General features: G+C 40.6%; 1 protein-coding gene and 1 long non-coding RNA gene across 3 annotated transcripts in view; one reads left to right on the forward strand and one right to left on the reverse strand.

The window, feature by feature from the left end:
- Positions 1-15,819: 15,819 nt before the first annotated feature.
- Positions 15,820-21,840, reverse strand: LOC132250723 (uncharacterized). The gene is made up of 2 exons (XR_009462308.1): positions 21,571-21,840; positions 15,820-16,141 (listed from the first exon to the last, which is right to left on the reverse strand). It is a non-coding gene; the product is annotated as an uncharacterized LOC132250723 (long non-coding RNA).
- The window catches only part of ELAVL4 (ELAV like RNA binding protein 4), a 111,883-nt gene continuing 106,634 nt past the window's right edge, over positions 21,824-27,072 (forward strand). The window contains exon 1 of one of the 2 annotated variants that reach the window (XM_019479308.2): positions 21,824-21,921. In XM_019479308.2, the coding sequence (XP_019334853.1) occupies positions 21,904-21,921 (18 nt within the window). In that variant the 5' untranslated portion in view covers positions 21,824-21,903. Of the gene's footprint in view, positions 21,922-22,894; positions 22,969-27,072 lie in introns of those variants that run through there. The other variant, XM_059727820.1, reaches the window with a different exon arrangement.

Genomic DNA, 27,072 nt, shown 5'->3' on the forward strand with positions numbered 1-27,072 from the left:
GATGTTGATTCATTTCTTACAACATTTGAGGAAGAGGTGGATTTTAAAGGAAAAACTGGATTTTGTTTTCATCCTTATTATGTATAAGAGCTTAAGAACAGTGTTTAAAACATGTGTTTTCCTTCCTTGCATTTTATACAATCGCTTTTTGTCCATATTATGTAAGTATCTTTGGCGATTAAAGAACAAGGGAAATCGTGACATCACAAAAATAGGGAGAGAAGAGATTTTTGATCAAGCAGTTGTAAATATTTTGTTTTATTCAAAACTTGTGCCACTCTGAAAAACTGATGAACAGTTTGGAGTCATGATTATTTGCAGGCAGGATGATTTGAATTGCATCAATTAAGGTTGGGCCAAATTCAGGACTATATACTGAAACTCTCCCAGGAAACTAAAGATGATCAGATTTAATACTCCTGATTTTCTGTAGTAAAAAGTAAGCAAACAAACTTAATATATGCCAGGCCTTTTTAATACATTGTAAAGAAGCAAAAAGGGAATAGCTCAATTTTTTTAAATTGTTTTCGGAGGACCTTTAACAAGGGACTGAGTAATGAGATTATTGTGGATGGATGTATTTGTTTAATGCATCATGGATGTGGCATGGTGAAAATGCTGCGGAGATGTTTTAGAGAAAAGTAGACAAATGGGATATCCAGCCTTGAATCAGTGGTGAAACGGAGGGAGTCGAGTACAAAACAGTAATAGATGAGGACAGGTTTGTAAGCACCTCTGATAAGGACAAGACATTCAAATCGGATACAGAAGCAAAGAGAGAAGGGAACTAATAGAAGAAACCAAAGGATGGGGTGATACAGAAAAATTACAAAACCGTGTCATTAAGATATGTACACTGTGTACTTAAATTACGGCAATCTTGCGGCTATATACCTCATTCTCCCTTTTCTGTTCCGCTAATATTTATTACTCTCATTGGTTTTGTAATGTCTAAAATTATACTGTAAATTCTCTGTCTCAGGACACTATGTTTTATGGGTTCTATAATGCACCCAGCATATTGTTAGATGCTCTAAATAAGAAATAACAACACCTCATGGATTTTTTCTGTTATTATGAAGCATAAGAAAAATTAAAATGCAGCAAGTCTGGAAAGGTCAAACTATATTTCCCCTCAACCTATACATGGCTTTGGAATGAATCAAAAGCTTTGCTAAGAGAACCAAAATAAAATATGAGATGCAGTAACTGCAAAACTTGGATCAATTTGTACCCAAACGGTCAACACGTTATCTTATTTCATTCCTAAAAATATTTTCTAATTTAATATTTTATGAGTATTTTGAACTATTTGTTCTTAATAAGAGTTGTCCTTGCGCTTAAATATTTTATAACTACATAGAGTAACCGTCAGCTTGAAGGCACCCGATTTGGATGCTACACATGGGCGATTTCATCATTGCACCAGTGCAAAGCATGAGCAAGTTATGACTCCAGGGAGGATGGGGTTAATCTGTGCTTTCCCAGCTGCCCTAGCATCTGTAGGACTGAAAAAAACGGGATCTGCAGGGCACAAGACCACTCTGGTCATGTCACCTTCCTGCTGAGACAAAGGTTTCTGCAAGTTTTCACCGTTTTCACAAGGTGTATTCGCCAGCATTAGTTTATGTGAAGCATCTACAAATCTGAGCCACGCTATACAGAAAAGGGAGTGCCACCAAGGTGATGGGCAATGCCAGCCAATTGTATGCAAAAGGGAAAATTTTACCAAGGGACACTGGAGCAAACACTCATACAAAAAGGAGTATTTTCATTCCTGTAGGCCACAAGGAATTTTGGTATTTCAGGAGAACGCCCTCCTACACACACACGCACACACTAAAACTACAGTTTATCTATCTGAGAAAGACGAAGGGCTGAGTCAGCTCTGCTGGGATTTTAACATGTGGGTCAAGACAGTTTCAGAATTTCAAATATGAAGCTGAATGCTAAGCTATAAAAATGTTCTCTACCATTCAATGCCAGCTGCACTAGCAGATTCTTTGATTTCTGGAAACCCCCAATTCACAGAGACCCGAACTTGTAATAGGGATTACAGATTGTTATTAATCATGCGTACCTTCTAAAAAGGACTTTGTTTCATTGCAAATGGCTCAAAAGTCTTTGTTCAGGTGTTTTCAGGAACGTGACATGACCTCAAGGCATTCCTGGTAGCAGTGACTACTATGAAAACTGTTAAAATGAGAATCAAGTACCAGTAATAATATACTTTGTGGGGCCCTTACCTGTCTTTTCTGATTGCCTTGATATTATCTTTCCAATGTCCTGGGACCTGTATATATTACTGACATGTCCAGGACTATCTCCTAAAACCAAAACCTATATTGGTTTTAATGCACTGTACTTTCACATGGCCTGAGCCTTAAATCTTCTTCTCATCTTTAAATTCTTCGTAGCATTTTCTTTACTGGGCAAAATTATTTAAAGATCTAGTTCAATGAACATTGAAAAAGGGGTAACCAGTAACCATTTACCACTGATTATTATCCTGAAAAAACAAGCATAGGCTCTGCAACTGAAATGTAGTTATGGTTTTTAGAGAAAAGGGCAACTCAGAATGGGTTTAGGATCTACACTCAATTTCTTATTTAAGCAAGTTCACGTATTTGGTGGCATGCAGTTATTTCCAGCAGTGAAAAAAAAAAAAGGAAGTGTGAATCACTATTACAGTCACCAGAGGCAGCATTTGGGATAGAGGAGGTAAGCTGAAGTTGGTAGGTGTTTGCTTCAGACAGGAGTGAGTTCAAAGGGTGAACCTACACTAGGAAAAAAAGATACGTATTCTTACCACCATGTCTTAGCTGACAATAGCTAACATGTAATTAAATTCTAATAAAGGCAAGGCAATTTGCAGTTGTCGTGTATATTAGCACGCCAAAGTAAATACTAACTCTGGCCAATATGTGCTAAAATTACGTAGTATCTTATCTAGGATTCCCCTGCACGTTAGCTAACATGATAAGAAAATGTGTTTCTTACTGAGGACAAGGGCAAAGAGCGCAGATCATTGAACAAAATAACTCTACATCGATGTAAACAAGGACTATTTATCCAGTTGTTCAAATCACTTGGAAACTGGGATTCAAAGGGATTCAGCTTAATAGCATTAAGGTCATTACATAGAAAGCTAAGTTCATATAACTTTTTTAATCAATCAGTTCATATGTTTCAATACGCAAACTCCCCACAGTGCCTTTCCCTTCCCCTTTCCTTGGACAAAACATTGAGACATGGGTGTCAGATTGTCAATACTTTACATTTTTTTATTTATCAAGCTTGTTCATCTTACAACTGGCAGTGATGAGAAACGTGTACTCAGTGCAGCATAATCATACCCAGTCATCTCCCTCCACCCTTGAATGCAGAGGCTGTCGGGAAAGCTATTGAGCACGTAGCTTATTAAAAGTTTGCACCCAACATATCTTTCTCCATTCTAGAGCTTCAGGGACCTTCACAACCTGCAAACCATCCACCCCCTCCTTTGCAATAGGTTAGTGAAACTGGAGAGGAAAAAAGCCTTAAATTAGGCCCGTAAGGAAACTACCATATATATTTGATTAGAAGCCACAGAATTTATTAAATTTAATTACTGCTCAATCCTGCTTGCAATCAAGGATGGTTTAAAAAAATGAGGACACTTCTATGAAATTAAAATTAGCCTTCCCTGCAGTTTGAATAGCAAAAATACATGGCAAAAAGATGTAGTCACGAATCAAACGTAACTGCTAAATGAAGATATATGGTAAAACACAGGTGGACTATTGTAGTGGCTGAGTTAACTAACCTAGTCCAGTTGGCAATGAGGGAAAGCTCATTTAGTTATGGGTTTCATGCCCCTCCCCTCCCACATTTTACCTATTATTGCTCTATCATTTTCAAGGTGAGTGGCATGTAATAGCGGCACAGCAAACATCACTACAACTGGGAGTCCCCATATCACACGAGACATGGCTCCAGAAAAACACTCCGAGACTGTACACGCTCTTGAAATCTTAACTACAGATTATTATCTGTAGTTATTATAACTACAGTATTACTATCCTGCTTTATGGATGGGGAACAAAAGCACAGAGACTTCAGTGACCTGCCCAAGCCTCTTGCAGCTCACACCCAAACATCAGGGCCTTTCTCATCTTTTGAGTGTTTGCCACCTCCCCGAGCCAGCCCGTGCAGGGAGCTGATGGCCTAGCAGATGATAGAGCTTTGTCTGAGATGAATTTTGTGGACTCCGAGACATTTACCAAAAATCCCGACACTTAAAACAAGCAAAACACAACACAGTAGTAGATGGCATTCCTTTAGGGCCTGTACAAAAAACAGCTGATGCAATTTAGTGACCGGGAAGTCTTTTACTCAGACAACATTTATTGGGAGATAAACAACGTCCACCATCCAATTCTACAAGCTAATTAAACAGCAGGGCTAAGGTAATGGAGATCTCCGCCTGCATGGCTTGGACATAAGGTTTATTACCCATGTCATTATGGGACAACAGCAGCAAGAGCAAATATTTGCCTATTCAGAAAGTAAATTATACTATTCTTTAAGTAATAACATGCTCCAGAGGTCAGAGAGTAGGCTTGTTTCTAGTTACTTTTCTGCAGAGATTGATGCTCGACTACTATTTGATGTTGATTAATTGACAGCAGCAAAACCAGCTGGAAGATGGAGTAAACCCCAAACCTGGGAGCACCAAAGCAGGGTCCATCCACCTGAGACATGCTGACCCTTATCACTCCCATGGACTTCAGAGAGCAGTGATCCCGGTGAGATCTGCCCAAGAGGGGTTTGAATAGCTCTGTCATTAAGTGACTTGATAAATTATCTTTAAACACACGGATTTAAACAGCACCTAGCGATGGTGGGTGGGGGCATTGTGTGGTTTATAGAACTGATATTACCTGGTGAATAAATTGCATGCTGATACAGAATTATATACATAGAGACCTTGGAAACTCTGCTGGGTTCCTGTTGTGCAGTTTTCTTACAATTCTTTCAGCTGAGGGTCTGTTGGGGTTTCTTCCTGTAAAGCCTATTAGCTCTCCAATAATCTGTCACAAAAACTGGGCCCTCTATTTGGAGGCCCTGAGCCTCTGCATCAGCAGTGGCTTTTACCCACCCCCCAGCAGCCGAGTTGCATGTTGCCAGGTGGTGCCTGCTGCTAAGAGTCCTTTTCAGGGGTCCCTAGAGCAAAGCAGCCACTGCTGTACTAACATTCTTGCCTGTCCCCTGGGTGCTGGGATGACGATATGTCTGCTTCTTTGGCCTGTGCCCAACCACTCACAATCCATTCTCCCTTTACGTCTCCCTGAACCGATGAATAGTTCTCCGTAATACGCAGAGAAATGGGAAAATGTGCTTGCAGAGGTGCCCAACACTCCTTTGTTCTCTTGGTTGGAGGGCAGGCTAGTTCTCCTTGGAAGGCTTCTCCAGGCACTGGTCTGTAGGGTACGATCTCATCCTAGGGGGTTAATAGGAATCATTAGCCATATGTAAATGGCACCACTACTAAAAAGTAGTAGCACAAGCTTACTTCCCCTAAAAGTCCTACTGCAAATGAAGTCCGTGAGAGCTTTTCTGGTTTTAATACTAACAGTATTGAGATCTAAATTTCTTTTGTAAAATACTTTTCTTGACAGTGCTTAGACTAAAGTACATTTACTGTAATCTTCAGCTATGGCCTTCAAATGACTTGCATTCTATGAGCTGTCTTCACACTGAGCAGTTGTATATGAATGTACTGAAATCCTGAAATGTTTAATATCCTTTTAAAGTGCACGTAATTTTCTCAAAGAGCAAAATGTCTGCGGTAATCCAAGTGGAAAATCTAGATTCAAAAATCTTAATGTTTTTAAAGCTATACCCTCTAACAATATTTCATACAGAGCAGTAGGTATATAACTGTTCTCAAACCTTAAATGTTTTTACAATAATTTAAACTTATAATAATTTCTTTTATTGCATTTTAGATTTGAAAGTAGCAAGAATAATTTCAAAGAAAAGAAAGACAACTTCAAACGTGAGATGCAACCAAAAGACATTTTACAGGATGAAAGAACAAACGCAAGGAGGATCAAGACCTTACAGTGAGATCAGCTATTAGCTAATTAAATATGTGAATAAAATACATCATGTTAAACAGAAGCAGTATTGGTGATAGGCAATCTGCTAGGCAAACAAATTATAGCAAAATGTTTTCAGATCTTCAGAGAGAAACATTTGTCTTAATCAGATTTACTATGACAAAGAATTGAGATAAATCAATGTCTGTTAATTAAAGGACACTGTCAACCTGATGTTACGTAGAAAAAAACGACAAGAGCAAAGTTTAGAAATGAAGTTCCTAATAGGTCACTTCTTGCAAACTGTGCTCTAATTTAAATAAATAAATAAATAATATATATTCCTTAAAAACTGACTTTTTCTGTTCTCATGCAAATCAGTGCTGCAGGCATGCACCTCTAGCTTTGCTGCCAGGATCATGTCTCTTCTTCATTCAATGACCATTTATTTGGAAATGCACAAGTAGCGATGGGAGAAAGGACCAGAGCCAAGCTCTCTCTCCTCCCATGGGGCTACAGGTTAGGCTTATTCCTGTGTTCTCTCCTCCTGGCCCCATGGATATTACATTTCTTTGTGCACTTTGTGCACAGTGCTTCTGTTTCAAGAGGAGAGTGGAAAGGGACATCCTCCCAACTTAGCCTCTACACTACTAGTTAAAGCCACTGAGCCACCTCGTGCTTTTGGTGGGGCAGAGGGGAGTATCTACAACTCTACATTTGTGAGGGACCTAAATCTGTCAGTATATGCTAGCCTTACTCAGGCTCTCTCAAGACTGAGAGGCAAGGCAGAGGGTGGGGGGAACTCACGGCCTGTCAGGACCAGGAGGTGGGTAGTCATGCCTAGTGGTTAGCCCCAAGGTCAGAAACCCAAGTCTAGAGTCAGAATGGGATCACAGTCAGAGTCTAGACCTGCCGGTCAAGCCAGATTCCAGAGACTGAAGACATGGTCAGATTCAAGCAAGGGTCAAGAAGCAGAGGGGTGGTGATGAACAAGCCAAGGTCAAGGAACCAGAATCAGGCGCTGAAAGTGATAGTCAAGAGCAAGTTACTAGGGAACAATCAAAGAGGCCAATCAAAGAGGTGCATCATATGTTGCATGAGCTTCCACTTCAGTGGCTGCCTAATCTTGGGTGACTGGGGATTGCAATTTGACTTAGGCGGCCAAAATCCACCCAACTCCTGACTAGGCACACAAGACCTCTTCTGGATCTGGCCTAGACTTATTAAGCAAGGCTTTCATTCTGTGTCCAGTTTTACTAGTACGTATGCCTAAGTTTATGTGGAGCCCCAATAATTGTTGGTCTCAAGAACTGTACTTGATAAAAATGGAACGGGCCACACGCAGAAGACAGACAAATGTCTGAGGCTAAAAAATCGAGTGGCTTCCTCTCTTTCTTTTCCCGTTCAGCAATACAAAGCTTGGGTGTTACCTCATTTTAAGATGTAAATATGATTTTCAGACTGAAAATGAGCCTTGAGCTTAGTACTTTGTAAATGAAATGAGATTCCCAGAATAAGCACATTTCTGTGTTTTTTCCACTGATTTTGCATGTAGCTTTTTCAAGAAGTCGTCATCGTGTATCTGTCAGCAAGGCTGTAAGAGTGGGAGGATGTTTGGATTTCCGGCATATTGAAACACAGCTCTTGGCCACCAGCTAAGATGTGTGTGAATTTCATTTTATATCTGTTCATTGCAATATTGCATATGTGTAAAACATTATTTTTTTTAAAAAGCTCTTTGAAATAGGCTCCATATTATTAATTGTAGGTAAGTAATCAACTACTTTTCTCCAAAATAAGACCAAGTAGTACAAGCTGAGGGTATTTACAGTAAAGATATCCTGATGTAACTTATATCTTGGCTGGTGGCTTGTGAATGATGTGATGCTGTCCCAAGAGAAGTAAAATAAAACCCTAGTAATATGGTGAATAATGAGCTGATGTTCATAGCACTTACTGGGAACCTACTCCCTAGCCTGGCTTTTCTTTCCAGATACAACTTAAACTGTATATTTCCTCTATATCTTCTGTATTAAAATATCGTTTGCCAACCAGACTTATAGTAATCCAAATACTTTTTACAGTGCATATTTTTCCCAGGTGCAAAAGTTTGACAATGAACCAGGTAGCATGCTATTATTCTGTAATTAGTTTTTATATGCACATCTATATGTACTTCATCTTCAATTTGCAGCCCCTGCCTTTTCTTTTTTTCCCATGTCAAAGTCACCCTTCTCACCCTATGCTCTCTGCTCTACCCTCACTCTGTGTGTACAATCCCCTTCCCACCAATGCCATATGTAACCTTCTTCACAGGGTACCAATGCAGATCCTTGCACTAAAGAGCTCTTCAATGCCATAAGTAAAAAGATAGGCCTGAGATTTTCAAAGCTCTTGTCTTTACTAGGAAAAAGATGTGATTTTTACAAATGTTCATGATCTAACATGTTACAAACAAACCTTTCCCCCTAAGCATAGATGTGTCCTTTGGTAGTTAGGCACCCGGCCCCTGTTGAATTTGCAAATCCTTGCACATGATAGTACATTAAAACCAACATTATTATATCTTCCCTTATAAATAAAACGGTAGACTCAGAAATTAACCTGCAGTCATATGTATGTACTGGGCAAATAAAATCCATCTTGCACATCTCTTGCACTAAGTTGTGCTATCAGGAGTAAAACCTTGTTTTAGTCATTAAAGTAATCGGATACGCGCCAAAGACACCTAGGGAGATGGTATGTTGAGAAAGCAGGTGCCAGTCTCAGGCAAACAAGCATTTTTCTGATCCTAGCTACATGTTAATGGATCCATATCTTTAATAAACAAAACCATTACACTGAGTTCTACCAGGAAATTTCCATCTTCCTCGTTGCAAAAACAAAAGATACTAAAATGCTAAAAGCATTTTATTTATTTATAGACTTTTCCACTGTGCTCATCACCATAATGCAGCACTGTAAATGCTACAAAGTGAAATTGTGATCTATAATTGTAAAACAACAGTGATCCTCAAGCCATGCTTGGTCTTAGAGAACTTCCCCAGTTCCACAGAGAGAACAATAGCATCTGTTACAGATTTTTCAGTCCGGATTTATAAAGGGAAGATGTGACAGGCTAAAATACTTAACTAGCAAGTAAAAAGTTGAGTGAATTTACACTGGAATCGAGATCTGAGCTACAGAGCGAAAGAAGAGCACGTGACAAGCTCAGACTCTGCCGTCCTGTCCTTACAGATGTCTTGCTGCATCTGCAGGTCGGGCCTGATGCTGAGAAAACACAGCAACATAACCTCCTTGTCCTTGTACGTTAGAAGCAACGTCATGATCAGTGCCCTGTGTATTGTGTAGCATGGTGGGAACAAATGGCAAAGCAACACCCACTGCCCCTTCAATTGCATAGAAAACCCAGAATATGTGTGAAGCTATGACTAAATACAACCAATTCATCCATAACTATCTCAGCTCTTTTCTTTTACACAATGCTGTACAGACAGCTGAGTCCAATCTCTGACTCTTCAGCCCAGCAGCATACCTTAGCACCTCCTTTCCCCTGATACGAGAACAAAGGTTGGAACGTGCTTCAGGAACCTGCCTTCCCAGCAACAGAGGTTGTGGCTGCTGTGCTGATTTCCACGCAGCCCACCTTGCTCGAATCCCTCCCAGTTTCACCGTACCGTTGCAGGTAGAATTGACCCTCTGACAGGGCGCATGCCTTGTACATCTGTTACTTGGCCTTTGCGGGGAAAGCCAAAAAAAAAGCATGAAGAGGCAAACAGCTCCTGGAGAAGCAGGAAGACAGAAAGCAACATTTTAGGAACCTGGCTACAGCAAAAAAGAAAAGCTGACTGCTGTAGCCTTCCAGAAATAGCAAGTTTCCACAGCTGCAAAGTCGTGGATTCTTTGGGGCTCTAGGCACAATGAATGAGACGATTCACACCTCTCAGGACTGTTGTCTTAGGCTCAGGCCAGCAACACTCCTCGTTTTGCATTTTTATATACCTCTGGACCGCCGTGAACAATAGAAACGTACTATTTACAAAGAAAAACCCTAAGATTTTGGCGTGCAATTCAACAGCAAAGAGTGAGTTCTGCAACACATTCTGCAGCGGTGGAATATGCAAGTCTTGATCTGATGTACTGCAGCCTAGGCACCAATCACAAATTAAGACCCTGGAGCAGAGGTATCAAAAGTGCTCATTTAATTTCAAATATGCAGCCTGATAACTCTTAAGTACAAGTCTGTAATATCAAAGTATGCAAGATATTCATTACATCCAGCCTCCTTTCTCTTCTGAGAACCCAGATATTTTCCCATTAGAAATTTTCCAGATCACCCACCTTATTAAGGAGGAATTCTTTTATTCTTTTTGTAGTTAAGTCATCAATTTTGTTAGGTGCGGTGGATCAATTGTCTTCTGCACTCAGCCATTTCTCAGTTATCTGCTTCATCTAGTCTTTCAGCAACTGCAACTCTTTCTCCCCTTAAACTGAAATGTGAGCTATGAGTTCCTACATGCTCTTCTGTCCACAATAACCATAATTCCAGTGTGTTTCCTGGATAATATGCTCTGATGCAAAGTTAGAGTTACAGCCATAGTCTATCTGTCTGTCTTACCTCACTGATGAATTAGGAATTTTTAAGTTTTCAAAGCTACTTAATAAAACCAGAATTTAATGACAGAAAATTTCAACAATTTTGGACCTAGTGTGTATTGCAACCTTAACTCTGTCCCCTAATGCACACATTGTAGACTGCAAACTGTTCAGAAAGTAACAGATTGCAGATGCTTCTGAAAATGAAGAATAATAATGCAATATAATCATTTATAACATGGTAACATAAAAAACAATGTGAAACATTCCTTAAGGAGTATTCTGCTAATATAATGGAGAGGAATAACACTTGTTCAACATACTTTTAATGGAAAACTGTGAAAACATGTTGAGATGTGCATTGCTTTATGTTTAAATTACTGTATCACATCAATATGAAATATTGCAGATAGCATTTGTCATTAAGTCATGTGATAAAAGATCATGGTTTCATGCATTCACAAACAGAACAAATTAAGGTTGCTATGGAAATCTTGACTTCGTATTTTCATAACTACTCTGAAATTAAAATTTCAACCTTAGAGTTATACTAGGACGAGGATTTTTTTAAAATATCAATATATAAAATAAGTAATCAAATAACTAGACATCTATTTCTGGGTAATTATAACATGTCTCAGTGACATTAGCAAGATCTGAGGCCTAAAGACAACTTTTTGTAAGCAGCTCATAAATGTAGTGACCATCCCGAAGTAGAGTCATGACCCGGTGTGTTAGTATGGAAAACAGTTTAAATATGTGTGCTTATTGCACAGTAGAGATAGGGGTATGAAATCATCAACAGCCAGTCAGGAGAGTCTAGCTGTAAACAGTTCAAATAAATTCACACCAATCCATTAATTTAAATAATACCAGCTAAATAATAATAACCATGCTATCAGCAGCCAAAAATTGTACATAATGAAAGTAGAACACGTATCACGGAGGGAGACAATTGCACTAGGGTTCCAGTTTGATAACGAAAGCATTCTAGTTTTCATCACTAGACTAAGAGAAAATTGTTTCAGATGAATTACTGAACGCATGTGATCCAACTCCAAATTCCCATTTCATGGGGTACTTTGAATTTTGAAATTTATTTTCACTTAGAGAAAAACAATTATTGTTGAACATATACAGAGAATTTCCTGTATTATTTTATTATTTTACTATATCTGTTAATGTCTTATTTTATTATTTTACTATATTAATGCATTATTTTATATTTTTAGATTCTCTTGTTACATGTGACATCGTAACAGAGTATGACACGTCACATTATGCACAACTACCACTATCACGGAAGGCACACAACAGTGTCCTGATTTCATGAACATTTTGTCAAAATTGATAGAGTTTGATGGGGAAAAAATAGGTTCCTGCAAAACAGTATTTTCCAACTGAAAATTCTTGATGAACATTTTCTGACCAGCTCCAACACTCAACACAAACTGCTCAAACAAAAAAGGACAAGCAGATTCGATGGCTTTTCGTCATTCAGATGCCTTAACTTCTCCCCTAAAAGCACCTGCTGTCTTAAGGCTACTAATGATAAAAGTAGATTGATCCAGGCGGAGGGGCTCTCCCTGCACTAGCTATGGGAAAAACATTGTTTATTAAGGCAAGAAAGGCAAAGGAAGGAAACTCCCCTTTGCAGCAGCCTCTATCTGCAATGCAAGCCCACTACCTCTACCCCAATAACTAAAAGGACAAGCCCCTTCAGAGAGACTTCACAGGTTCTTCTCAGGTGAGACCTGCATATAGAAACGTGATATAATACCCTAGGGAGAGCTGTCAGCAGTGGGACTGAATTTAGCACCCCATCATCTTAAAACATAAGCATCTGTTTTCTGAACATTCAGGAACCAAAAGCAAATCATCAAGCTCTCCCTGTAGTCCAGCTGCCAGCAGAGGGAGACAGAATACCAGTCCGAGCCAGCCTGCATTGCAAAAACTACCTTGATCTGGGTAGAGTAAAAAGGAGTGGAAACTTGGGGAGTTAAGAGGGTATGGTACAGATACAATGAATTGAATGGACAAATATTTTAAGAGCAAATTTGCAAAAGGCGGAGGCAGCCAATCTAGCAATTAGAACTCCAGTATCAACAACTGCCAAGTATAGACCAGCAAACCTTGTCTACAGCAAATGTATCATAAAACTGGGAATGACAGCAGAAACCGGCTTTGCAAAATGAAGAGATTCTATAGACACTCTTAATAGTCTAATCCTTTTAATCATTACACCAAGATGGCTCCCTTGCTGTAAAATTAATTTAGAAAACCAAAGAAGTCAGACGGGCTTGCTTGCTGTGAACCTCTCGTAGTGTAATGGTGCGATGTTATGATCTGAATGCCCAGGTCTTCTGCATGGAGAAGACAACTGAGGAAACGGAGTTTCCTTTCTTCGCTGGACGGATCAGATGAGCATATTGTCCACTGAATCACTTCAAGGTGTGAGGCTGCCAAGCAATTGCCTGTTTCCTTTGACCTAAGGCAGTCCTAATGACAATCCCCAGAACAGGTACCATGCGAGGAAATTTAGCAGAGAGGGAATACAGGAAATAAACAATATAAAGAGTCTGAATTATTTAACCTTGTTCTTGGTTCCATTCCTGCTGGCGCAAGTCAAGAACAAGGGCAGGAGTATGAGGCACTGGAATAGGGTTACCAACCCAAAACAAATAATTTACTGACAATCTGCAAATTTTTTAATGGACAACCACATTTTTGAATGGGCATATGTCTTTACCGGTATATATTTTATGTAATGTAAATGTCACCGTTCTGCCAGTCTGGACAAGAGCTAGGTTCAAATGTAGGGGGTTAATACCAAACATAGTAAATATATATATTAAAGAAATGCCAATAAAAAGTTTCTAGATGGCCAGTACAAAAGATTTCTTGGATTGGCAACCCAGTTTGACAGCAGTCATGGCTTTATACCATGCACATTCACCCCCCTACTCATCTCCAGACTCTGATACCTGTGACTGCACCCCACACCATGCTGCCCCCTCAGTCCCACCCCTAGCCTTATATCCACCAGTCCCATTCCTTCTATCCTGGCACAGACCCCCAACAAAGTGCCACTCTCTGCCTATCTGTGAGATCAGCAGCAGCAAAAGCACAGGGCTTGGGTGTGGGGGAGGGAGCAAGGAGCTACCGAAATCCCATAAAACACAAAACCCTGAAAAAAGCTCCTTTCAGGGACCTGGTGGTCCTATTGTGCTCCACCTGTGTTCAGCACTGCCTCCAGCTCCTTTCTGATCACAGAGCTAGATGGAAGCTCCAGTGCCTTTCTGTTTTTAAGGACAGCACAATGTTCTTACAGTTTTTACAGACAGGAGGCTTTAAGCTTGATTTTTATGGAATGTTGGCTAATTTACAGACAGCTGGCAGCCCCGCATTGGAGTAACCAGGAAAAGTTAACCAAAAGAATGTTAAGCAACAAAGAAATCTAATAGAAACCATAACAAAAATCCACGGTATAACACTCACTGCTGAAGGCCAACTGATTCAAAATCAATTCAACCTGTGCAACTCTGAGGTCTTATATTCTCAGCTGTTCCTATTTAAATGCTGTTTGGCTCCAGCAAGATGTTAAAAGATTTTTTCAGCTTGCCCTCTATATCAAGTGAAAATCAAATGCTCACTTAATGTACATATCTGTATATTGCCACATTGATTGAAATGAGATCATATGTTGAAATATAAATGCAGCCAGCCCATCCTGATATTGCAGTACAGGCATTTGTGTAGCTCAGTTGTGCTCACAGTTTTAGCAAGGTGAGTTTGCAGGGCTAGTCTGCAGGCTGAATCAGGCCCTGCAACACCTCCACCCAGCCCAAACCCAATCCTAGCCAGACAGGGGAAGCAAGGGTCCCTAGGTCCCAATCCTGGCACATGGAGCCAGGCAGGGGCAGCACGCCTAGGGTGCCACTGCCTAGGGCCTTATCTTAGCATGTGAGCACCAGTCAGAGGTGGCGCAGGGTCCTGGTGCCCAATAATGCTGGGCAGGATTGGGCTCTGGGGGCCCCATGCTGGGGACCCCACGTGGCCCTACATGCCAGGATAAAACACTGTGCCACCCTGGGTGCCCAAGCTGGCATGCAAAGGCAAGTCCCTGGGGGTCCCTACAGGATCTGCGGGGAACCTGTTCGGCTGGATTACACAGCTCTGGAGCCTGCATCTGATCCATAGACCAGGGGTTGAGTATCCCTGCTGTAGGTTATCAGAATGGCAGAATAAAGTTAAAACCCTTAGCAGATAAATGTCCAATCCAAAATCAGCATTCACAAATCCAAAAATTAGGTTAAGTCTTTACCTTAACTATCTGATGAACTATATTAAAAAGCATTTGAGTGTCTTCCACTAAATTAATGGGAGAGGCCAAGAAATTATCTGTGCAGCACTATAGAAACCTGTGGGATAACAGTTATACGAAAACTAGAAAGAGATAATTATTGCTAAAAATGGAGCTAATCTGTCATTGGGAACTGCATTACCAACTGTTTAGGAGGGATGGATATGGTGTTTCTAACTGGACCCATCTCTAAATACTTCTTTTTACAAGCTTTTCTATTTCTCCAGAATGCTAGAAGACTATTAAAAGCTGAATCCTCTTGATTTAAGCCTGCTTTTGACAGAACCTCTAATTTTCTGAAACAAGCTCTTTTTCACCACCTCTGTTATTTGAAATCTGAATAAACTAGAGGTCCCTTAGGGACAAATCATTCAGTGAGCTCCAACGGGTTTATATTCTCTCTGGTCTTATTAGCACATGATACCTGGCTAAGGTCTTATTATTAAACATTTATAAAGAACCATATCTTTGTATGATGCTTTACAAAATTAAAAATGCATAAGGATAACTAAAACAAAAAGTAGGATGATAGACCAAGTTCATTCTCATGGGCACAGATGGACAAAAAGATGGGGGGAGGAAATGGGGCTTTTTTTTTCTCTTTTTACTTGAAATTTGAGAATGAAAAAAAATCAAGTCTATATCTCTAGCTAAAAAAATTTTAAACCACCCTAGCCCTGACAAAGGCCAGTTATGTCAATTTTGAATACAAGGACCTTAAATATCATATTTAATAAAAAAGTGTTGTGCTTCCAAAAATATATGACTATGCAAATGTAAATAGTATTTTTGTCTTTAATATAGTACCATATTTCTGCAAATAGCAAGCATTTTGATCATTTTTTCTCGCTGTCATCTCGTAGAACTTCAGTATCTCGGTTGAATTCTATTTCAGAAGCAGTCACATAAGGACATGACTCCGAGTGAATCCATGCGCGTTGAGGCAATTCAAAGAAAACTTAAAGTGGTCCAAAGATTAAGCTCATATGAAGATAGAGAATTGTTCAAATATGGATATTTTCTTTCACATGCCAGCTCTGTTTGGTTCCTCCTGAATGATGGTGCATCTTAGCCACTTTTTGCAATCAGCTGTTGTATACTGTAGAAAAGTATTATACAAATACAATAATTAGTGGACAGCTGGTAACAAAGATGCCAGCTCGCTTTCTAAACAGTGAGGGTCTGTTATGAAACCAAAGGCTACCTTTAACAAACTTTTCTTCTGCAAGAACAAATTTAAAATAAATCTTACCTTGCAGTTAATTGTGTCTTGCATTATATTAGGTACCTGTTTTTCTTTTATAAATCTTGCAGGACCCAACAAATATGGAACATGAGTTGAAGGAAAATTGTGAATAAAGCTGGAAGCGTAATCAAGTTCCGGTATTATCAAAGACCACTTGAGCTTCGCACTCAGAATTACCCTCTTAGGTTACTAGGTTTGGTGGGAGGTCTGATTGTACAAAGAACACAAGTTTGCATCTGATGTCTTCAGAACCTTTAATCTACATATAACCTTTGTAGTTGCAAAGCAAGCATTGTAATGAGCTTCTGAACAAGCCATAGCATGGTATTCTCTCGCTAGTGTTTAAAATACACAAAATAGTCATCTATTTTGTAGACTGCAGTAGACTGCATTTCCTATTCAAGCTAAAAAGTGTGCATTATGCATAAATGACACAATGATTTGAAGTTTAAAATTTTGAATATATAATTTGTTCATTGTGCTCTAATAGCACCAGGAAATCTCAGAGTCTCTGTTTTATTTAATCTAATATTGCTGTTTTATCAAATGAATGTGTTAGCAAAATTCCATACTTTGCTTTAAGATTTCAACCATGAGACAGGTGAGCTCCTTATTGGTAGTAAGTCACACCCTTTCCGTTCTATATTATTGTTCGATTGCTCAGATCAAACAAAGAAATGGGGCGGATTGTGGGAGGAGTAACGCACATGAAATGATCAGGTAGACAGACGTATATAGACAAAGGAACACAGGTGCCTTTCTAATTCAGGTGTACAATGAGAACCCAAATCCTTTGATTTGGAGCTTCTTAACATTGCCATTACCATCCATAGCGGATTTGTTTTCAGAAGGAGAAATGTAAGTTTTCACTTTATTTCTTATTTTAGAAAGCAGGTTGTGTTGTTTTTGGTTATATAACTAAAATACGGAGTCACAGTGCAGGATTATGAAACTAAATAAATCTTTACAGTAATTACATGTAATGAATATCTAAACTCTTCGCTATCAGCGCTCAGTCTGCAAAAATAAATGGGTTAAAATTGGCTTTTTCTATATTTCAACGGAAATAATGTTAGCATTCACATTTCCTTCTTTGGAGAGCAAAGAATAGTCTGCTATTAACACTTTTAATACTATATATAGTAGGTTAAGTACTTAGCTTTGGTGGATGGACTAGATCAGTGTTTCTCAACCTTTTAATTAGAAAGTACCCCTTAACTTCTGAAAATTTTAATAAGTACCCCAACACTCAATTTTCCAGGTGATTTTATATTTACAGACTAATGTGTGCCGTATGTTGGAAGAAGGGCTGTGGGATGACAGATGTCTGACCTGGTGTGGGCAGGGTTGCCACCTTTTACACTAGCGGTGCACAACTCGAATATGTAGCTGGGCTAGAGGTGATGTTGGCCAAAGCTAGGAGGGCTGAACCCAGTGCCGCGCAAAGCGTGGCACGCCAAATTATTACTGGGGAATTTAAAGCACCGTGCAGTGCACGGCATGCCAAATTTTTTGCCATAGTTTTCAGAAGAGGGAGGGGCAAGACAGAGAGGAAAAGAGGGTGAGAGAGAGTGTTGGGGTACCCATGTACCCCCAGGGGTACGCATACCATAGGTTGAGAAACTATGGACTAGATAAGTTACAAGGTCCCATCCATCTTTCATTTCTATGATGTTTTATAATATTTATAGATCAAAAGGGATATAGTCAATGGACTGCATTTCTCTATAGAATGGCCCTAGTTAATATGGCAATGCTGGCTTTTTGTAATTTGTCCCGCAAAAACATTTGCATGGAAAAACATATCCGATGGAAAGCTTGAAATGGTAAAGATAGGATATTTTGCAGACTTGTAAATGATTTTTCAAAGACCTTATAAAATCAGGGTAAAACCAGAAATGCGGAATAGTACAAATGGCATATACTTGAAATAAAAAAGTTAAATATGAGAGAGATCTTTTTTTTTTTATGTCTATAGGACTTGAAAAACAGGCTGATTTTAGAAAAGCTGTTGTCTAATGGGGTCATAGCTTATCATTCAATGGATTGATACCCTTTTTGTGCCTGTTGTTTGGAGTAAGACTTCTCAGTTTTTAGGAGCATCCATCTCCCTTCAGGGAAACAGGCAAAAAGTAGAGAAAGATTTCCATGATTCTGGCTATCAAAATACACAGAAAAAAATAATTCAACAGACCCACAAATACATTGAGACGAATGTAGCTGAGAAATATGTTGGCATTTGTTCTTTGCATAGTGGAATAAGATTAAGGTAGTAAACCTGTAACAATATACAGAAAAAGTCATATTCACTGACAGAACATAAAAGCCCCTGTTAAATTCTACCAAGATTACAGTTCCTCTCTGTGATTTTGAATAACTTATGCTTTCCTTTGGGATGCCAGCTCTAAACAATCGACTCCTGGCAATTTTAAGGATTCCCTTGGTTAAAAATAGCCTGCAAATGTAAGGGATTGGATTCAATGACACAAGAGGCCCATTGCACTTGTGCGTTTGAAGTGGTCTTCTATCTTCTACATAGAGAGCATCATAAATTGCCTCTGTAATGGCAGACCATTAAACCTGGAAGGATTTTGACCAAACTAATAGACAGATTTAGACAAACAAATTATTTCTATGCTGATATCTGAAACACGTGGATTGCGACCCAGTATTCAGCAGTCGCTTGATAACAATCCAATGTGGAATCATGCATGTACGTGAGCTGGCGTATTGGGAGCAATCTGAATCTCGCTCAGACAACCCCACCCACACCTACATGTATACAAAGAACTGCGACATTCAAAGAGCATCAGCAAAGCCCCCCCTTATCACGTGCAGAGATCAGGGTACAATTCTGAGGTTAAAGGAATGGGTATTCAAAAGGGCTGAGATGTTAGGGCCAAACAATTGTCTCACGTTGTGGTAGAAAACACCTTGAAATCAATGCAAGTTGCACATGTGGATTGAAGCACGTTGCATATTACATCGTGAACTTGTAACTTTCTGGAGACAACGACATTTTCATAAGGGGATCGGCAGGGTTTTTATACCTCCTTAATCAGCCTCCCTCTCAACAGGCTCCCACATGTGTATGTCACCCTGCCCTCATTGTACAGATCATGCCATGGATGTCATTTCTGCCTTTTGAAACCGGAAACCAAATTCAGCATTTTTGTAACAATTCTGTCCTCAGTGATGATATCTCCTGTCAAACACGGGCTAAATTTAGCCTCACGGTAAGGATGACCTACACTGCAAAGAAATAAATACAGCTGTATGAAAAATATAGGACAAAGTTATGTTGAAGGGAAAGCTTCCCACAATTTTCTATTTATGGCACAAGATCATACATTTGTGTCACAGTGCCTTATCCTTTGCTGGAGCACTGCTCAAACATTGGCTTTTTTAGCCTACTCAGATGCTTTAAACTAGGTCCTCCCTGGTACAGTCACAGGACATCACGCACTAGGTAAGGGGAGTCCCTTGCAAGGTGGGGCAAAGAGAAATGGTGATTCTTGCTGAGGCACATTTGCATTTCTTTTTTGTTTGCAAACATCCAGGGGCTCCGTCGTGTACTAAATGGCAGGTGGGCAGCCAGCATAGCGGAGAGGTGTCAAATGTTATTGATATATATGAAAAATCAATTATTGTCAAGGCTTTGGGGAGATGGAAGCAAACGCGGGACCCTGTGAATGGCAGTACATGGGACATGCATGGTGTGGGTTGGTGCCACGTAGGACAAGGTGCATCTAGGGGCCCTGCCAGTTGTTCACACGAAAGCTGGATAGAAACCAGCTCCAGCGTTGTTCCACATGCATGTGCTTTATAGTGGGTTGGTTCTTTTTATACCTGGACAGTCCTTCTTTATGGGACCTTTGTGCCTGTGGCCAGTCCAAACTCATTGCAGGACTCACCAGTCAAGGGGGCAATAATAACCCTGCCTGCATGACCCGTGTCAGGGCATGGCGCGATTCACCAGGCCGTTGTGCATACAGACATCATGCAGAGATCCTGGTTTTCTCTGATTAAAAAAAAATCCCCAATTTTCAGTTAAAAAAAAGTAACTCCACATCCACATTTGTCCACGATTAAAATGCAACACCACTCTATAGACCAGGGGTTCCCAACATTTATGTGCCCAAGGGCACATTCGAATTTAAAAGGAAAAGCACCAGGCGCCAATATGAATATTCAAATTTAGAATTTAGAGCCCTGGCTATGCGCGTGCGCAGCGTCTCGTTTGGGGAAGGAGTCACAAGCGCCACGCCGTCGCCACGTCGGTCAGACCGACCCAGTCTCATTTGGGCGGCTGTTGTGCCCAGCCGGCCAGAAAAACATGGACGTGTCGCCGTTCTGTGTTCAAGCGGCAGCGACGGCATTCGTTCTTGGAACGATGACTTTCCCTCATCGTGAAAACGTATGCGGGCACCTGAATAAACCTCGGGGTGTGAGCGTTGCCAACCGCTGATATATATCGATAGATAGATCTATCTATCGTTATATTGATCTATTGATAGATCTCTCAATCCATTGATATGTAGATCTATCGATATATCAATAGCTAGGTCTATCCATTGATGTATTACATATCGATAGATCTATCATGATATCCATCTATTCATATATCGATCTATTAATATGTAGATCTATTGATGTATCAATAGCTAGGTCTATCTATTGATATATAGATCTACATATTGATAGATCTATCATATCTATCTATTCATATATAGATCTATTAATAGATCAATCTATTGATATGTAGATCTATTGATATATTGCTAGGTCTGTCTATTGATATATAGATCTACATATTGATAGACCTATTAATAGATTAATATATCTATATATATTTATCCATATATATATATAGAGAGAGATCTATTTATAGATATCTATATATATAGATTAATATATCTATTAATATATCAATCTATTGATATATAGATGTATCGATAGACCTACATATTGATAGATCTGTTGATAGCCCTATCAATAGATATATCTATATAGATCAATACAATACATAGATCTATATATTGATAGATAATTCTATATAGATCTATTTATCTATAGACAGACCTTTCTGTAGATAGATCTATCAATAGCCCTATCAATAGATATATTTATATTGGTCTATCAGTACAATATATAGCTCTATATATTGATCGGTAATTTAATATAGATCTCTCTCTCCATAGACCTATCTATCGAGCGATAGATCTATATATTTATATAGTAGAGGTGTTTTAAACCACGGGAAAGTGGGGGTTTAGGGTTACCTTTTTAAACCAAAAAGCGGGAGCGGGGGGTTTCAAGCGGGGGGTTTCAAGCGGACACCCGTGAGCCCTGCGGCGTCGCGGAGCGCCCAGCCCAGACTCGTGCGGTGTCTCGCAGGGGCTGGCGCGGCCGGAGCCGGAGCCGGGCGGGGGTCGAGTGGCGCCGCGTGGCTCGGGGCGGGACACGTGCCGGGCCCACGAGCCGTGGGGTTTCCCGCCGCCGCCCCCCCGCGCCGGAAGCGGCGGTTCCGCCGGACGCGCCCGCGTTCCACGTTCCACGTCCCACGTTCGGAGCCACGTGCGCCGCCGCCGCCGCCGCCGCCCCGCGCCGCCAGCATGCGGTTTCGCAGCGAGGTAAGCGCGGGCCCGGGCGGTGCGCGCGGGGCAGGTTGACGACCCCCCTCCCCCGCCTAGGCCGGCGGGCTCCAGGCAGCTCCCCTTCAACTCGAGTCCGCCCCCCCCCCCCCATAATTGTTTTTGACTACAAAAAAATACCCCTTCTCTGGCCCAGCTGCCCCCCTCCAAAACCCCAACCCCCATGGGGTGCCACAACCCCCTGTCTGCAGTGCCAGCTGGCAGCCTGCCCTCCCCACCCCCCACTCCGGGGCTAGGTTGGGGCAGGGCCAAGCCCCTGGGGTGTGTTGGGGCTGGGAGGGATGGCAGTGCCGCCAGACAGGGCGAGCACCTCTGTGCTGGAGCCGTGCCTCTCTTTCAGAGATTTCGGACAGCTGGTGTGGGTTGATGGCGCGAGTTGTGTTTGCACACCTCCCGTTGCACGGGAGGCGGCGTGGCGGAGAATGGGGCACTTCTTTGACTTCCTCGCTCGTGGTTTCTAGAAGAGACCGCTGCGCCCAGCGTTTGCGCGGAGGGTTTTGCCAGCAGGATATAGAGGCCTCGGCGCCTGGACTGATGCTTTACCCCTTTCCCCGTTCAGTCAGAAGTTCACTGTCCTTCCTTTTCCGTGTCCTCGTGACAAGGTGGTTAGTAGCAGTCTGACAGGGTTGTGCCATGAGCGCTTCTGCTGTGGCCTCAAACTTGCAAACTTTAGCACCCGCACCACCCCAGCCCCCAGCAACGCACCTGCTGACCCTGGTTATTCATTTAGCCCTTTACCCCCCAAATGCATCCAGACAAGGAGGTCCTATCAGCTTGGCCTTGAAATCAAGCCCAACCACCAAGTGTTTGCTGAATCACAGTCTCAAGACCCGGCTTTAAGCATCTCGCATCTCCCGCTCTGTTAAGGCTAGCGAGACGTTTTATCTTTAGCTAAATGTAAGATATCCTTGTCTTTTTTTCCTGGAGAATCAATGTCTGGTGAAGGGGGTGGTGTCTACCTTGCTAGAAAGCTATCGGCATTAATTGAACAGCTGCAATCAGGGTTCATCCACTTTTGAAGCAAAGGTATGTTATGAAATGGTATTTTTGTGTGGAATTTCAAAAACTGTCCATTTGGGAAACCTGGGATGTTGGCTTTACTCATTATCCCCTCCCTAGGTAGTGACTTCTGTGGCTTCATTCATTACCCCTCTGGGACACTGGGTTCTGATTTCAGTAGTAAATAACTTGCAATACAAGAGAGAGAGAGGCTGTGGTAACCAGCTTTCCAGCACAGAAAAAATCATTTGATCCCTTTGTGTTTTAAACCATGTTAATAAAGTATCTTGTCCTTTTTAGGATTCTACGATGTTTATAAGCTAATGCATTTCACGACCGTAGCACACAAATACCAGTGTAACACAGCGGTCAGTCGATAGCCTGCATCACTGGATAGAGCTCACAGGGTTTCTAGATCCCTCTACGTTTGCCCATTGGGATGGTAAACTCCCAAACACTGGTAGAGGACTTCAGAGCAGTTGCAGCATATGAACCTACTTTGAACTCATTTTGTTGACTAAATTTAAACATTTGGTGGTGGCGAATAGGGGAGTTAAAAGTTAAATTTCTAATGGAATTCCTTATCTGATTGCTCCTTTTTGTATTTCAATTATAACTGTAGATTTTATCTTTTGAAATCACACTTTTTAATTCTTTGAATTGCACAATACTTATTCTGGAAGTAAGTTTTACTGGTTTTCATTCCTCCAGCCAGCTTTTCCCCACCCTGTGTATTGAAGTTCCCCATTTAATAATTTAATACATTTAATAAATCAATGTATGTAAAACTTTTTGTTAGCTTTTCCTTCCATATAACTTATTCATTGGAGTGGTATCATTTTACACTATCTGGTGGAGTTTATGCATTACAAAAGTATATCCCTATAAACATTTATCTTCTGAGTGGCTTTGGAGTACTGCACATCAAATAAGAGGGTCTGGATGTGTCCTGTTTATCTACTGACTTTGGAAACTTGGAGTAGGTTGCATATGATGGCAACGTTCACGTTTCATAACCTAGTCGGGTGACAGTAACAGATTTCTGATTGCCATGCTTGTTTGATTAGTTTGTCGGTCCTTAAGCACATCTCCCATGACTTCATTGGGACTTTTATATGGAAGAGCTGCACATTCAGCACCCTCGGAGGTATCTGCTTTGTCTTCTGTGATATTTTATAGGAACCACGTGATATTATTTGATCATGTCGCCTCCTGAGTTTTGCACCAGCATTCAGTCTTTGTTTACGAAAGAGCTTGGCAAAGCAGTTTAGGAATTTTATTTTATAAATTTAAAAACTGCTTCCTTTTATGCTTTTTTAATTTAAACTTTCCCTTGCAGCTTTAGGAAACTAAGGCAAGAGCCCTGTGTTGCTAATTAAGAAGCAGAAAGTGCCACCGATTTTAAGAAAAATGAAATTGATAGTCTAATTTTACTATCTAAGCTAAGTGAAATGCAAAATAGTAAAGTAATCCTAAATGATGAAATGTAAATTAGATTTTTAAATTAGGTAATGTTTGAAGATATTAGGGTATTATAACATTTGTTTCATTGTTAATATTCTGAGATGTTTTAGGGAAAGGTAAGGAAAGATAAATCATAGCAAAATAATTTAAGTGACATTAAAAAAAAATCAATTATAATATTAGGCTTATTGCTATGCAGAGGAAAAGCCCTTTGCAGAGAAATAAGTCTGTTCTTTACTCTTGTGTGCTGGATAGAAAAAAAATAGCCTAAAGAGAAGATGCATCTCAGGCTGTGTGAATAGGGAGGCATTAGGGAGATCTTCCAGTACGTGAAGTGGTATGAATACTCCCCGCGTTGGCCTGCATGGGGGATATTTTACAATCCCAGATTTGGCATAGGTAGCAAGGAGGCTGGCACATACATGCCCATTTTTATCTCTTTTAAAGGGTTCTTAGGGATTTAGTTGTTAAGGGTTTTTTTCAAACCAGATGCTAGAAAGGAAATTTAATATATTTATTACAGAGTGCTCAAGAGAATATCTCAAATCTACAAGCTAAAGCCTGAACAAGTAGAATTTAAAAGAAACCCTGTGGGTACAGAGCGGGTTGATACAGGCTGTCTAGTTTGCAGCTTCAGGGTAACCTTGGTTGGGCTGGAGCTGGCACCCTTTCTTCCTGCCATTCCCCTTCCTAGTTTGTAAAGCTATGGGGGGGATGATCAGTAATCTGAGATCTTTGCAAGGAAACCAGAAGTGCTTTGTGCTTTTATCAGTCCTGGGGTTAAGTTGTATTAAAAAAACAAATGGAGAGAAAAAGCGCTATTTGGGTTTATCTCCAAGCGTGAGTTCCCTAAAACAGAGTAGGTCTCCCCACTGTCCTGGGGGACCCAATCGCGGGCGTAAGTTAAGGATCCTGGATTTGTACGTGCGCTTTCTTGTGTTCTGGGGGATCTAATGTACTTGCTTATTCCTCCACACAAATAAATGCACGTGGGGGCCGTGGAGGTGAAGCAGTTGCCAAATGGCAAACTGGCTGCCCCACACTGGTTTCACCCTGCCTATAGGTAGCCAGCTAAAACATATCACAAGCTGGGCTGAGCACAGTCTCTGCACATCTGTGAACAGCTGTTCACAGCCTGCGCGCTTCTGGCTAGCTCAGGAGTTGGGTAAAGCTGGTATAAAGTGCCAGGCTAAACCCGCACTCCTCTTATAAGCAGAACTTCATCTCTGAAGCTTTGGTCCGTTTCTTTTTATTGCTCCTCAGTGGTGCCGGGGCCAAATGATGTCTTGCCACTCAGTATATTCTTGGAGTGACATGCTTGACTCCATGACGTCTACCAAATTTAAAAGAGTGCTTTTAGAGAGTCAAGTTTGGGGTCTCTGGTTGCAGAGATGATTTTCCAAATAAAGGCTACTGAGTCTGCTACTTAGGGAACTCCTTTCCCTGGGATGTTGACTTCTAAATGGTTACCATCACAGGATTGTTTTGGCCGTAGTATCTAAATATTCTAGGGCTGTGGGTGAAGCTTCCTTTATTTTCTAATAACTCTAGGAGTCAGTGGGAGGAAATAGCCCTATTTGTGTTGTAGAATTGGGGGCAAAGTATATCTTCTAGATCAGTGGTTTTCAAACTTTTTTCATGCACAGACCCCTAAAAGATTTCAAATGGAGGTGCAGACCCCTTTGGAAATTTCGAATGCAAGCATGGACCCCTTTGAATGGTAAGGATGGGTGTTCACATACTTTTAATTGATCATAATCATCTTCCGTGGACCCCTTAGGCATAGCCTACAGACCCCCCAGGGGTCCGCAGACCACAGGTTAGAAACCACTGTTCTAGATCATTTTAGGTTGGCTCTTTTTTTTTTTCCTGTTTGATTTTTCATTGTTATTAACTATTACTGTATGAAGAATCATCCTGACAGCAGTTGTGAAGAGCAGCCAAGGTAACTGGGATGAATGCATCCTTGTAGAAATGCGGCTAGAGCAACATGAGAAAGGTACGTTTCTGATGTTCATCATAAAGTCCGATTAGCTGTAACGGCTCTTTGGGCTTAAGGTAAATCTCCAGCATTTCCAACATTAATCTTGGAAACTGTCATGTTTCTAAATTAACTGTTGTAGCTATTTGGATCAAGTAGAGCATCTCATAGAATTTAGTATCACTGATAAGATGCAAATAGATCAGCATCTATCAGTAACAAGGACCCATTTAGCATGAATAAAGGAACATTTTATTTTAAACACTGTATAAACCATAATAGAATATAACTTCTGTGCAGAAGGATGGATCTATGAAAGGAAAATCTGTCACAGGGTTCAGGACAAAATATGCCCTCAGAGTTGAATTTCTGTGGTGCATCCTTTGATTCAGCTGTATCTTTGAAGGATTTTGCAGCACAAGTAACAAAAGAAGAAGAAAAAACAACGGGGAAGCTAAAAAATAATAATTAACAAAGGTGACGGCTCCTGATGAGATTTCTGATTGTTTACAAGTAGTCTGTATATGTCAAAGCCCTGCTGTACAGCAGTTTTTTGGGAAACGTTTAATTTATTTTTTTTAAGTCTAGCATGCAATGACCTCTCTTACATCTTTTAATTAAAAGTTTGGATGCAGCGAATAATTATGGCCTGCTTGTGAAGGTTTTGTTCTGTTTATGAATGCTGC

Source organism: Alligator mississippiensis, chromosome 5, assembly GCF_030867095.1.
Source record: "Alligator mississippiensis isolate rAllMis1 chromosome 5, rAllMis1, whole genome shotgun sequence".
NCBI lineage: Eukaryota > Metazoa > Chordata > Crocodylia > Alligatoridae > Alligator > Alligator mississippiensis.